Raw genomic sequence first — 15,838 nt, 5'->3', positions numbered from 1 at the left:
TTTAAGTTTTGCTTTATTTGAACTACTGTCCAATAAAATAAGGTATTCAAAATAAAGGTATTTTTTACTGCTTAATTCTGTTAGGGAAATTTTGATCTGGAAGTGATAGATATGCCATAAATTTGTGTTTATTGGTAATATAGAATTTATAATGATAAGCTGTGCATGTCCAAGTTGAGGAATGGGAAATCAGATGGAAGGCCTCAAGGTTGTGATGATTGGAGGTGGCAGAGAATAAGGATTACTGGTAAGGATAATGATGCTGAGACCAAATCCCTTTGTAGGTATCATCAAGTGGTGTAAGCGTTATCATGACATTCTGTGAACTGGAGACTGATTGCCTAGAAGATAATACACTATAAACATTAAGGATGTGGGGTTGCCAAAAAGTTTAACATTAAATTTTTATGCATTTTTCAGCTAATTCAAAGCTGGTTATGATCATTTGGAAATATGTTCACAAAACTATACATAGTTATTGAGAAGCATAATTAAGTTATCAATTTGTGTTTGAAACTTATTTACAATGAATCTAATTAACTATTGTTAAAATGAACATATTGTTAGAAGAATATTTGTATGCAATTGTAAAATTCCAATAAAGTGTGGATATAAAAACTAATATGAGCTTAAATTTTTAAACATATTTGCCCAGATAAAACCTGTGAAGTGAATGTGTGGAGAGAGACCTGTTATATACACTCATATGAAACACTTTTATTAGAAATGTACGTCTTTGATATGAGTGAAATATTAGAACTAACTTGTTCAAAGCTCAATCATAGGTATTGGTCCTTGATTTTGGTAAATTGAAACATGTCATTCCTTAGCACTTTTATATGCTTTAAATGCGACCTTTAACTGTAATATTAGTTACATTGTATTCAGACTCCATAAGGTCCCACAAGACCGAGGAAGTAACAGGTCCGCCTAGTCAGAGCCTCGCATAACCAGGTAAGGCTATTTACACTTGGAGGGGTGCCCAGCTCCCAAGGGCTCCGTTCGTGATGCACAATCCCTGTGCCATGCATCTCTTAGGCACGGGTCGCTTCACACCGTAGGATTGGGGGCTCCCAGTCAAACTAATGTGCGTGGTACGATTCCGGACAGTCCAGCCGAGACTGGTTATACCCGGCCTGGCACCACTACTGCGCGGCGCCGAGAGCCGTCACCATGTAGAGTGCACAATCGGGGCACTAGCCTAGATCCTGGAGTTCAGTTAAGAGCAGGGCCACCTCTCACCAGACGCTTAACAAGCGCTTATCCGAGCCCAACCGTTGGTTGGATTCGGATCCCCCATTGGTCTTGAGTGGCACCTAGGTGTCAACCCTAGAGAGGTAATTTCCTAGTTCATTGGGGATCATCAGAACTAAGGTCAGCCCATTCCCTAGAACTCTTACTTAGTTTTTATCAAATTTCAAGGAGTTTGTTACAAGAAATTGTTCCGCAGAAGTTAGGTACCATAAATTTTATACAAGATGGATACCGAAAATCAATATACAGCAAATTGGACTCAGTAAGTCCTGACTGCTTTTAAGTGGGAGGTGTTTCCACATCCGCCTTACAGTCCAGGCCTAGAACCCAGTGACTACCACCTGTTTCCAGCAATGAAGACCTAGCTTGTGACACAGCACTTAAATGACGAAATTGAACTGAGAGAGAATGTGACTAACTTGCTGAAATCTAAGGCGGCAGAATTTTATAACGCTGTTATTTCCAAATTAGTTCACTGCTATGATAAGTGCCTAAATTTGTAGGATGTAAATGTTAAAAAATTTTATTTTAGTGTCTCTTTTAAATGTATATGATAAAATCTTTTTCTTGTACTTTACTTTCTGTTTATCTCAAAACATAATCTACTTTATGGATAGCCCTCGTAATATAATTCTTAATGAAAGACAAAAATATAAACTTAATAATGTAAATGGAAGAAAAAGTTCAAACGCATTCAATCGGCCTAGCACTGTCTGACAGACAACGTCAAAGCACCACCACTTGTCATCCCCACAAGCCCTCCAGGAGCAAGTCCCTAACCCTCATCCTGAAGCACACATTATCCTCAATACTTCTAATATCATCAGGAAGAGCATTCCAAAGGTGGCAAACCTGAACAGTAAGCAGTTTATTAAAAATTGTTGTTATGTTATTAACTCCACATTATAGGGTTATCTTTATATTAGTATAATGAAAATTCAACTAAAACCCTTTTTTATGTTTTTATTGCCATACGTGTTTTGGTATTCAACCATCAACAGTGTACAATAACCTCTAAATAAATAATAAACAATTAAATATACACATGTGGACCATTTAAACATAGGTTACATTTAAATGACACAGTCGTAATTTTTGATTAGTAATCTGTATTTAATATTTTAATTTTTTCAAAAATTGGATTTGTCTTATTTTTCAGATTACTATTTAAAATGTTATAAGGATCTTTATTATAATTTAGATCGATATGCAATTCTTCTTTTGTGTTTAATTTCTCTCCTTTCCTTTTGATACCTAAAATTTCCATGTTCTTTTCAATATTTGTGCAGTTATGGTCAGTTTCTAATAAGTGTTCAGCAAAATTTGAATTTATTGTAGACATGTTATTTGTTTTCAAAGCTTGTATTTATGTTCTTTAAACCTTTTATTAAAATGTCTACCAGTTTGCTTTCACAGTCACTACAGTTAATTTTGTATACTCCAGATTGTTTGTATAAATCTTGTTTGTCATAATTTTGGTTCACTATACTACAAATACTATATCTAGATACATTATACAAATACTAGATCATTATACTAAAAATTGTTTATCTATGACTTAGAATTTATAGTAATGTGGTTCCCCTCCTTATAGATTTAGCTTACAAGTAGTTTATAATAGATAGAATATAGAATTGGCATATTTCTTGAAGTTTCATGAATGGTAACTGATGAAAAGATTGTGAAATGTTCTCATGACGTTATTCTGAGCATGCTGATGTCTGTCCAATCGGTCAACAATCAACGACAAAACAAACCTCTTTGAACTATGGATGCCAGCAAAGACTGTTTCATGTTATTGTAACATAGATACTCTATTATAGGCTTGTGTTCACAATAAGTCAGAGATTCTCCAGTTTATTTTGGTAATTTATTATTATTAGACTTAAGTTTAAGTTCTGGTGCAGTATCAAGGTTAACATGGTTTTTCAGTCTCAAGTTACCTGTTATCAATGTTTGCGTCCTATTTTCATTCAGTTTCATTCTATGTTGTTTAAACCCAAACGTTAATCGCTTCAATATCCAAGTTGAGCAATGACACAAAAGTGTCTAGTTTGTTAAGGAAACAGTGAATGTATGTTTTTTAAATTATCAGCATAAAGTTAGTTGAATATTTGAAATATATTGAAGCAATATTGTCTATGTAAAGTAAGAACATAAGGGGACCAAGGACAGAGCCCTGTGGTAATCCCTCATACAATTTTCCAGTCAGACATTTTATGCCCTTTCCGCCACACATTGCTGACGTCCAGTGAGGTAAGAATCAAACCCAGTCCTAGTTAACACAACCATTGGAGAAACCCTACTTCTTTAATATAATGAGAAGTACTATATACAGTCTACAGCATCAGAAAAGTAAAAATGTAATGCAATAGTCGCTAGCCTCTTGTCCATTGACAATCTGATATCATCAGTGATTTTCAATAAAGCTGGAGTGATACTGTGATTTGACCCGTGTTCTGATTGGAATTTGACAAAATATAGTTATTGAGGTAAGAAGAAAACTGTTGTTGAACTACTCTTTTGAGGTATTTCAAGAGACATGACAGAATACTTATAGGCCATAGTTAAGAAGGAGTTTGAGGGTTACCTATTTTCTTCAATGGGAGAATCAAAGTCCCAAATATCGAGGAAAACAAAAAATTCAATGAAGAATAGAACATCCCTACTATAATAGGTAGTGTAACTGGTAATCTGTCCTTCAGAAAGTGTAGAAGTACATTATCGGGCTCGATTGTGTTGTTCACCCTCAAAAATGTATCCAGTACATCAGCCTCACTCACAGGTATAAATGAGAACCTGCCACCTTCCTAAGGTACATATTGATCACAAGCTGCAGACTGATCTATTGGAATATTTACAAAATAATCATTAATTATGTTAAGATAAAAAAAGAAACAGGGGTGTTGACATTTGATTTTCCAGTATCCCTGATCCACAGTGACCTCATGGACTGATGCTTGGACAGAGTTCTGTGATAAAACCTAATTTTGGCATTTCTGATCAGCTGTTGCTTATGATTTCTGGGACGTTTTTAAGTAACCCAATCACGTGTAGACTTTGACCAATTGGTCTTTCAGAAAGCTAAGTCCTTTTGTTTTTTGTAGATATTTTGTGAAATTGTTTATGCAAGGGATAGGGGCTCTCGAGATTAGTTTTGTGACAATAGGAGCAAGTATATCGAATACATTTTCAGAAAAGAGTTTGATAACCATTCCTGATTGATTACACTTACTATTATTGACAACCATTATTATTGATTACATTGATTTAACAATATAATCAAAGTGCAATTTATTCTTGAGACAATATGTTCTGTTGGAATTGCATTGCAATGGTTCGAAAGTTATTTAACTGATCGGAAGCAATTTGTAACAATAAACAATCGAAATAGTAGTCCATTGGAAGTAAATTACGGCGTCGTTCAAGGAAGTACACTTGGTCAATTACTCTTTCTCATTTATATATACAACATAGTAAAGCTAAATATTACTGAAATGTTACAACTGTTTGCTGATGACACAGTAATTGTTTTCAAAGGAAGAACCTGGCAAGAAGTTTATCAGGTTGCTTCAAACGAGCTAACGCAAATACAAAATTGGTTTCATTCTAACCGTGAACGTCAGTAAAACAAACTTTTTACCAATCACATTAAGGAATGTGAGTGAGCCACCCGCGAAGCTGCAATTAGTACTGCACTCGTGCGGCGATTCAGCTAACACCGCCAGCCTATCGAGAGGGTGGACCAGTACAAGTACCTAGGTATAATTATTGAATAAAAAACCTAGATGGGAACCTCACATTAATTATTTAAAACCTAAACTTAGAAAAATGATATACGTGTTTTACCAGTTAGGGCAAATTTTAAATTATAATGAATTAAAAACTGTTTATTTTGCATATGTTCAGTCTATTTTACAGTATGGAATCATAGCGTGGGGAGGGGCGTTCAAAACTATCATTGATCCATTAAATGTTATTCAGAAATCTATACTCAAGGCAGCTCTAAATAAACCTAAACGTTTTTCATCAAATGAGTTGTTCATATGTTCAACCATATGTTCAGTCTATTTTACAGTATGGAATCATAGCGTGGGGAGGGGCGTTCAAAACTATCATTTGATCCATTAAATGTTATTCAGAAATCTATACTCAAGGCAGCTCTAAATAAACCTAAACGTTTTTCATCAAATGAGTTGTTCATAGAATCAGATATTCTCACGATCCGTCAGTTATATATTAGGAATGTGATGGTCTACACCTATAGGCACAGGGAGGTGGTACTTGGTCAAACTACTCACAGCTACTCTACCAGGGCCGCTGTGGGGGGTGGTGTGCGGGCTCCTGTCATCGAGATGACTGTGAACCTGACGAACGCATACTACGTGGCGAGTACATTGTACAGGCGCTTGCCTCCAGTGATAAGGGACCATTGGGTCTGTTCAAACAACTGATTACTACCTGGCTGCGGATGGTCGGCTTTGATAACGCTGAGTCTCTCCTCACTCTCACTTACCATTATTTACTATAACTACTTTCAGTTGCTGTACCATCGTGTCAGCATATACAAACATGTTCAACTACTTGCTTAGATATTTTTTTTTGTAACTTTTATTTTATTTTATTTTGTGGGACTGATTGTGTGAGCTGAATTTTGCTTATTGTATGGATTTATAAAAAAGTCTGTTCTATTAAAATTGTTGTAAATAAGAGCTTGCCGTCACGCACAGGCCTTGGCCCATGTGACGGTATTTTCATAATAATAATCATGTAATTGTAATTATTGTATATTTGAAAATAAAGAGTAATTTGATTTGATTTGTAAGTAAAGATTTTATGATTTTTTTAAAGATTTTATAAAGGTTTGAAAAGAGAAACTTAAATTATCTGGATGTATAATTTAAATGTTAAATAACTGTACTCTGACAAAATAATACAGAAATTAAGAAGGCAGTGCAATGAGAATCCACATCTTTTAACTTTATCCACATTTCTTTTTGCCGTAAAATCCCTTTTTTTTCTTCCACAAAAATCTGGCTTCCATAGGTTTTGCGTCCATGTCATCAACCTGTAATAAAAAATAGACACTTTATAAAAGAAGTTTTATTATTTTAATACAGAAATAGTGCACATCATATTTTTATGGCTTTGTTTGTGATAGGCATTTGCATTTAATCTTGGGTGAAAAAAAACATGTAGTCATGTCACAAAATTTGACTGGTCAGACTTGCTACTCCTGCATTTAGAAACTAATAATCAGTTAATGTTACAAACTCTAAGATTTAGAGGTGATAATAGTCAAAAGTCCTGGAGATAGCCACTTGTGGAAATAAGCAAAATCTGACAAGAGGAGCAGACTCCACAATTATTAGACAAGGAGGACCAACAATAACCCTCCTCCCCCTATCCAGCGCCTAACTACGTTTGAGAAACAACCATCATACAATGGTGCCAAACACTGGAACATCCTTTCTGATGAAATCTAAGCTCATCACTCCCACCAGCAATTGAGGAAGAGCGTCAACCAATGGTTGATGAACCGGCCATACTACAGTCTGGAGGAGTTTGTTCATGGCTACTATGAATTTTTAATTTTTGTATTTTGAATGAATTGTATGGATGTGACATATGTTCAACACTGTATTACCTCATAACTAGAAACAAAACATTTAGGTGAATGTTAGATCTGCATTAGTAATATATTTAAAGAGCTAACAGCTCAATTGGCTCCATTAAGTAAATTGTATCTTCCCTTTCATTGTAGTTATCAATGATTAATATACTGTTTTCTAATTATTAATTTAAAACATAAAATGAGTAACTTTATTTTTTGCCAATTCAGAACACATACAGTAGATTCAAAATATTAGTTGTGTAGATAACATCTGCAGCAGGTAAGCATTTAGAGCAGATCTCATGTTTTGGATACTCATCCGAGGAGTGACCAAGAATTATATTTTTATTAAGTGTCCATTTTTATCTTATTAAAAACTTCTCAATAAATTACTCAATTAGCCTGTGAAACATTTGGAACACAATCAAATTTGATATTCAAATTAACAAATTAACCCTAGAAAACTACTGTGCGTAAGTTTTACGTATATGCGTCATGTTTATAGTCACACCTACTCTCCCCCCCCCCAACCTTCCTGTTTAAGCTTTGGGCAGTGCTTCTACTGATCAATGGTCGTTCGTCCTTCGAAGTGTAATGGTGTGTATAGTTCTTTTTCTTATCTCAATATTGATTTTTATTTAGGCTGTGCATCAATTTTATGTAGCGGTAGTATTGCTTGATAAAAACATACGTATAAGTGTGTATAGTACAAAAAGTAACTAAAACTATTTTAGGTTGTTTTTTGGTAAATAAAAGTCTTGGAGTTAGTAGACAATTTGTAGGCTTTTTGGAAAGGATGAGTTTCTATGGCATTGTAGATATGAAGATAAGGTTAGGAAAACACCATGTATCACACATACACGCATTACACACACACATACACGCTTAAACACACGCATAATCACCTTAAGTAAGCACATAGGCAAGAATATCCACAAACACAATACACAGGCATGAAAATAAACCTTTAAATAACCTAAAACACAAAAATAAATATGCTACGTAAAATTTACGTATTGGTAGTAATAAAGGTATATCAAAACACGGTAGTGTTCCAGGGTTAAATGAAATTAATAGAAAAAAGAACACAATTTATGAGCTAATCGTATACTATATTTCACTGACAAATATAATAATTATAATGCTTATTTGATTCTCTATAATAATCGTTATGTAAATTTCTTCATAACTTACAAAATAATAATTTTTCACAGTAGTCAAAGTTTTAAAAGTTGTGTAACAGTTTCTAGTTATTGTTTGTTTAGTTAAACATTTACATTACATTGTTATTTCTCATATTTAATATAAAATAAAAGGGGGTTTTCAGTACTTCATATTATTGTTGCATTAAATTATACATTTTCTGAGAACTTGTATTTATTAGAAGGTATATTTGTAAAAACTCAAGTTTTATCTTTATCATCATATAAATTATCATCAAAATAAAAGTAAAGTTATATTACATTATTATTTCTCATATTTATATAATTAGTTGTCAATTATACTATTTTAAATAAATACAATTTTTTCTCTCTTATGATTTCCTCTTGATAAAGGTAGTTGAAAACCTAACTTTAAAACAACTTACCGGATAGGCTGGGACTAGAGGCAGGAGAGCAAATATTGACAGCAGACACATTACTAGCTTGAGGAGATCCATGGTTACCAATGTGGGGTTAACTGAGGTTGTACCTATTTATTAACTTCTTAGGTAAACACAAACAAAATGTCATTTCCTCAATTGTGACAACTCTGACACACAGATGGTTTCTGAACAGCCTGACTTGACACAATGCGACAACACCTATCTGTTTTCTACTATTACGTTGCAATTCAATTCTAGACTCATCAAGTGAATTAGAAATTGATCTCACCTTACAGTAAAAATCAGTGAAATGTATATTAAATTTTAGGGTACAAATATTTTTTACTTTACTTTTATTTTGATAATAGCTTATTATGGTACAAAAAACTTGAGTGTTTACATATATACTTTCTAATAAATGCATGTCCTCAGAAAATGTATCATTTAATGTGACAATAATATGCAGTATTGAAAACACCTTTGGGGGCACATGATATGTTTGAGGAATTGTATTATTCTTATAGGGCTAATACCAAAATGACCATCAGTATAACAGTTAATGACCAGATCTTAACAGTTTGAGTGTGAATTCTGTAACAGTTGCAACATCCGATCCTGGGAGGCTATAAATGTACTAATCTGAGCCTGTAAAATACTTTTTTACTGTTTATTTGTATATACTGAAAACGTCTGTATATAAGAGTGGGGATCAGGGGATCAATGCCTCCAAAATTTTAAAAGAGAAATTATTAAAATTGCACCAGTAATTTTTTATTTAATTTATGAGGTCTTAAGACTCAATAATTTCTCTAAGGTAGGTTTGTAAGCGGTCGTTTTTGGAATGAGGATGAGAAACATCTTTATTCGTAATCTTTGAATATGGTGTCAGATTTAGAATTAGGTACATGACTTTACAATCTGAAGTAGTTGAAAGAGAAAGAGATATATTGTTTAAGTGGTCATCTGCAGGTATTCTTCTAGTGAGTAGAAAGGATTGTGTAGCCACTTTTGCAATGCAGTCTTCAGAGGTTTTCCAGTTGCAACTCTGGTTGGAGGTGGTTGTGGGTTTTCCTCCCCATGTAGGATGGTTTTCTTTCATACATTTGAAGGTGTTGATTTAGGAGATTGTGAAGTTAGTGGAGATTGTGAATGTCTTGTGTGGCGCTGATGGATATCTCCATTTTTGGGAGTTCTGCACTGTTCAAAAATAGCACCTTTTCTTGGATATAAAGAGCAACAACTGTGGAAATTCCCAAACTCTTGAATGCTTCTTTGCACCTTTCCATCCGTCCAAGTCCTGCCAGGGTCCTTACAGCCTTCTTTTGCAGGGTAGAGTATATGTTATACCTAGTATACCACCCAGTGTATCGGTCCCCTTCAAAATAATTTATATATATATACAACACTAACTAAAAATGTATTTTCAAATATCAAAATACTCTGTAAATATTTGGATCATTCATTAACTAATCAAATTCAACTAATAAAAAAGACAGCCATTAGGATGTGGGTAGATCTTGGTCCAATGGACAGTTACAGAGAATCATTTAAATCTCTCAGGATCTTAACAGTCATTGCACTCTAAATACTAGCTGCTGTTAACGATGAGATGGCACTACCTACAGTAGTGTACATACACACAATTCATCCTACCCCTTCATCGCACAGCATTATATGAAGAAAACCATCCTACATTGGACGTAACCTCCACAATACTCTTCCAGAGTCGCTTCGATGTCTCAAGTGCAACAAGCTGAAGAAGAACATAAGAGACTGGCTAGCATACTACTCTGTATATGCCATGGCAGAATTCTTTGACTTTGTTCAACAGCGTCTAAGAACATCAATATGTTTTTATTTATCATGTATTATTTGTTTTAAGCAGTTAAGGAAATATCCACGAGGATACTTGTGTAACATGCTGAGTTTATAATAATGCACTCACTCTGGTAATTGTTTAAAGGATGTAAATTTTGTAATTTCGGAAAAGTTGAAAAATCTTTTACTATTTGGCGCCTTGTCAGTCTTTATTGACTGACATCAAACACTTGAGGAACTATTGCCATTGCATCAACAACATTCGGTGTTGACAACTAAGACACCTTGTTTTTGTGCAGTTAATGTATTGTTTCTTCGACTTGTGAACAATCACAAATAATAATAAATAAATAAAACAAAATAAAAGATTACCATAATTATATAGCCTATTGTTTATTATTTAAATTAAATATAGTAATTTTATAAAAGTATTTAAATTAACATTTAAAATGTATCATTAAGGCAATCAAAAATTAAAACTTGAAAACCGTGCTGTTGGAAAATATTAAGACTGACATGGCCTGTGTGAGATACTATTACCAGACACAATTGACTGACAAATTTTATCTAGCATATCCTGTTGAAATGGTATGGTTTAAGCGGACAGTATTTTTTTCTGGCCTATGTGGTAAGTCACTGTCAGTCTTAGACATGACTTAAATCGTTAATAGATGTAACAATATGTAAAATATCCAACATGAGTGTTTTATTAGCGGAAATTAACAAAAGTTCACATTATATTCAAGTCAATGGACACCATGTGTATTATGATCAATCATATTAAATATAATTCTTTATCAGTTTTTATGTGAATTAACAAGACTATGACTTTGTTTTTTTAGATAAGAATTGAAAAGATTTCAACACCCATTGTATATTTGAATTTCCAAAATATCTTAAAATCTGGGTTGTGTTCTATCTATAAGCAATACCATAGTTCAAAAGTGACTATGTAAAAAATTATATAATTGTTTTATACATATTAAAGGAGAGGTCAATCCTCTTTAAGTCTTATTCTGCCCACTCTCATGGGTTACTGGCCTGTGCGAGGATCTTGTCAAAAAGAATTAGGAGGAGTCAGTTCAGTACAAGGTTGACAGTACTGATAAAAATTACTAGTCACAGATAGTGTCTGAATCTATGCTAACCATAACTCAGATCCTAAGTCCGATATCTCAGACTTCTCGGCCATTGGCTGTCCCAATTACTATGAATACTAATTATGCAATTTTTAAGAACTTGTCTGGATGTAGCAACTGCATATTTCGGAGGACCCAGTTTCCCTGTTACAGAAGAATAATAAAATTCCCAGAGAATCTAATAGCTAAGTATTAAATCATATTGTATACTTTTGGAAATGTTAGTTTTAAGAGCTCAAACCAGGCCCGTGCGCATGGGGGGGGGGGGGGGTTTTGGGGGTTCAAACCCCCCCCTTGAAGATTGGGATATATCATATTGAGCTTTAAGCTTTGTTTAAAGAATGAGTTACAAATGTATTAAAAGTATGTTTTTTACAATTTTATAATAAACTCATTTTCCATACGTATTAATTTTTAATCTATTACTTATTTAAGTTTCTTCTTTTTTATTTCATAAAATAAGTATAGAACCCCCCCCCCTAAATAAAATTCTGCGCACGGCCCTGGCTCAAACATATACATAAATATTGATTTATGAGTATTACAAATTTGTATCCTACCTGGATCCATAAGATCTGAGTAAATCCTCAATAGGATCAGTGGTGAGGCAGGCAAACTCGTGTAACGAATTACAATTCTTGAAAGCTATATAAGATTAGCCGTAAAATATATTTGTATTTGTAAGTTTTTATTTTTAACGCGTCTAAGAGCTAAGCCTGGGAAATCAGATCCGAAACTTAGAACCTTAGGACTCAACAAAACATGTTTTATTTTTCCTTATTCTTAAGACTTAGTAACGATATAAGACTAATGCTCCCAAAATACCAACAGGAAACTGTCCTCTTTGTAAACATCTGATGAAGATGGGTTTAAGATGGAGATAAATGCAGACTCTGTGTAAAAACAGAAGCATCAGTGGAGCACTTATGGCTGAACTGTATGTTGTTACAAAACAAGAAAAAAGTGCACGAGGGCTTACTTCCTGAAATACAATAACAGGTTATAGGTTATTGTAGAAACTTCAGATTTTATGGTTAAGGGATGCACAAAAGTCCATTGATGACTAAGTGAAGGTTACATAAATGGTACCTCCAGGGTGTCTACTGCCGAGGTAATATAAAAATCAGTGTCTTTTGATGACTTTCAGTGACCTTTAATGACGTTTTTGGTCTTTTTAGGTTTACTTTTGTAATAGACAGCCATTACAAAAGTACTGTAGAAAAAGCGACATCTTTATAAAGCAATATTTTCAGGTGTACTTTGCTAATTAAACTAGGAAATATGTGCATAAACTGAAGAAACATTTTTATAACAAAATCTTACCTTACTGAGTGTGTAGTGTTCAATAGCTCAAGCAATTGTAATACTTAGCAATACTTTTACAAAAAAAAGACAATTCTGTCTTGCAAAATCAAGACAAATACAAGCTGTAAGCAACATATGGTTTACCAAATCAAGATAATTTGTTACTTAGGTTATCTATTTACGGGTTTTAATACACAAAATATAACAGAACCACGTTTTCGCGATTGGTAATTTACATACTGCCAATCAGCTGCTGTCCACAAATTTACACAACAGACACAACCATGCGTTTTATATATATATATATATATATATATATATATATATATATATATATATTAACTGCAAGCAAAATATTAGTGGTAATTTGTTAGTAAGATTATCTATTTTTCAAACATATATGACAAAAATGTTTTAGCAATCGGTAATTTGTGTATTGCCAATAATTAATGACACAACTAGTCTTCGTAGATTGGATATTAAAATATCCAATCTGACGGATTTCATTGAAATAAGTACCGTTGTAATTTTAATAACATTGTATAAATAGGTACCTTGTAAAATTGTATAACTGATTTAATACAGCTGATGCCTATCAGAAGACAACGTTTGCTTCTCTCAGCTTGTGCAAGTGTACCTTTAGTGTTTGTGCTCGTTTATACCTTGATGGATTTCGTTGAAACTAGCATCGTTGGAATCACAATAAAATTCTCCAAATAGTTGGTGTCTGGTAAATGTTTTATAACTATACTGTTTTTTTTTGTCATTTGACTTAACAAATTTTCAACAGAAGCCATTTTTTTATATTAAAAAAATAATACAATTTATTTTTTTATTTTCATCCTACCTATTCAAACCTATGTGCCAAATTTGGTTTCTTTAGCTTTACTAGTTTTAGATATAATAATTTTTTAATACAAAATACAAAATGGTGGCTAGCGGCTAAACAAAGTGGAAATTGGAAAAAAGTTATTCTTAATTATTATCTTAGAATCACACATAAAATCTGAAAATGTATAACCAGCCCAATCTTTTTTGTTATACCCTGAACATAATTTACAAAAAACACCTTTAAAAAAAAAAAGAAAAATGTATGAAATCTATAATTGAATACTGTTCATTATTTTTATGACCCTTGCAAAACCATCAATAATAGACAGTTAACAGTAGAAGGTTCAGCCATTGGTTGTAAAGACAGGAAATAAACAATAAGAATTAGTATAAAATATTTTAATAATAACAAAATATGTACAGCTCATTTAGGAATTTATCTCACATAACAGCATACTAAAAAATGTATACAATATTACTAAAGAATGGTGTTATGATTAAATTTAAAGCATTGGATAGAAATTGAAGAGGAAATATCGGATTTCAAAGCCTTACCTTCGTTACCTTTATTTAAAATGAGTAATTTCTTAACATTAAATCACTCCAGACAGTAACAACAATTACACAGTACAAATTTACTTTGTGTTGGTAACCAAACTGTTTAAACATTACTTTTACTCTTACAAGAATACAAATAACGTTATATAGTTTACACATACATACACTGTTAAGTGATATAATTATTTAACTTTTAAGCACAGTTGTATCAAGTGTTATTTAAATTTTGTATTGCATATTTATCATAAGTTAAACAGTATATTCAATAGTATATACATTGATTAATAATGCACAATTATTAAAGCACACAACCGCAAAAACATTCCAAAAACTTTGAAGCGGATGCAAATGAAACACATAACGATTATGAAATCTTAAAAATATAATACGTTAAATAACAAGAATGAAAAGTCTAATATAAATAGAAACATGGAAGTTAACTGATGAAATATATACAATTTGTAAAAACATTGCAATTCCCTTACAGGGCAGAATAATAGACAAGTTAAAAAATAATGGGGAGTTTTACTCGAGATGCTGTGAGTTTATGGGCACTCCTTGGGCTGATGGGTGGCACTACACTTGGTATCTTGGACCCTGTGGCAATCCTGAAAGGGATCTTGGTTGGGGTCTTGGACGGGGTCTTGTAAGGTGTCACTCTAGGGGAATCAGCCCTCGTTCTTAGATTTCTCGGCCTTAACACACTTTTGCCCAAATCTTTCGTGGAACTCAAGCAGCCCTCATTGCTCATCGTGTTCATGTGCTCCTAAAAATTGTAAAAAAAATCATGAGTTAAAGCAGCAAAAAAAGTTGATTAATATGTAAAGTAAATTTTACTACCAAATTCAACAACTAAAATACTTTCTTCTAATATTGATTTAGATTATAGAAATATCTCAACTGACAAGACCTTGAGAGGTGTCTCATATTTATATGTTTTAAACAATTGCATCTGCTTATTTTTTTCATTTAGGACTCTTAAAATAATTTAAAACTCGTGGATTTAAAAAACTTTATCTATTTATAGTGAATTGAAAACATATTAATATGTAGAAAATTCACATTTCTACACTGCTGTTTTCCCTGATTTCTCCCCTCCGCAACGAGACCGGTTTAAGGTCAATACGTTGAGAACTGTCGAGGCGAAAATACATTTTGTGAAAAATATGGCAATCCAATCTCCCGGAATGAGCGAAATACACGGTTTCATCCGTTACTCATTTGGAAGGGAAGTTTAAAATGAGCCAAAAACTGCATCATTCCAAACGATGGAGTGGAGAAATTTATCTCTATGGATTTTGTAGCGTTCCAAAAACTCTTGCCTGGTCTCCACTTGATTCAACTTGTGTTGGTCTGTCAACTGTTTTGGGAACATTTTTTTTATATCCAAAGGTTTCTGTGATGGTTTCATGTAGCAGAGATCTGAAGTTTTGCGGATATATTGCAAAGATTTCATATACAGTCAATCTGTAATCGTTATGGAGTGCATTTTAAATATTTTCCAGAATTTCAGTCACAATTGAAGGTCTTCTGCTCCTCTGATCATCATGCACACATGTACGACCGTTTTTAAACTCACAACACCACTTGAACACACTTGTACGATTCATAGCTTTATCAACATATGCAGTTTTTACCTCATTATAAATCTCAACTGGAACTTTTCCCTTCCAAACGAGATAATGGACCAGTTATTAATATACATAAAAATGTTTCCATAAGCAATTTAGAATT

At 33.1% G+C, this 15,838-nt stretch overlaps 1 protein-coding gene across 7 annotated transcripts in view; it reads right to left on the bottom strand.

Moving 5' to 3' along the window:
• Positions 1 to 6,132: 6,132 nt before the first annotated feature.
• Positions 6,133 to 15,838, bottom strand: part of LOC124367689 (protein regulator of cytokinesis 1-like) — a 49,163-nt gene continuing 39,457 nt past the window's right edge. For 4 of the 7 annotated variants that reach the window (XM_046824713.1, XM_046824714.1, XM_046824716.1 and 1 more), the window contains exon 14: positions 13,931 to 14,870. In XM_046824713.1, the coding sequence (XP_046680669.1) occupies positions 14,610 to 14,870 (261 nt within the window). In that variant the 3' untranslated portion in view covers positions 13,931 to 14,609. Of the gene's footprint in view, positions 6,323 to 13,930; positions 14,871 to 15,838 lie in introns of those variants that run through there. The other 3 variants (XM_046824718.1, XM_046824720.1, XM_046824719.1) reach the window with 2 other exon arrangements.

This window comes from Homalodisca vitripennis, chromosome 8 (assembly GCF_021130785.1).
Source record: "Homalodisca vitripennis isolate AUS2020 chromosome 8, UT_GWSS_2.1, whole genome shotgun sequence".
NCBI lineage: Eukaryota > Metazoa > Arthropoda > Insecta > Hemiptera > Cicadellidae > Homalodisca > Homalodisca vitripennis.
Note: the sequence above shows the minus strand (reverse complement) of the source record. Positions and strands in the feature narration are given on the sequence as shown.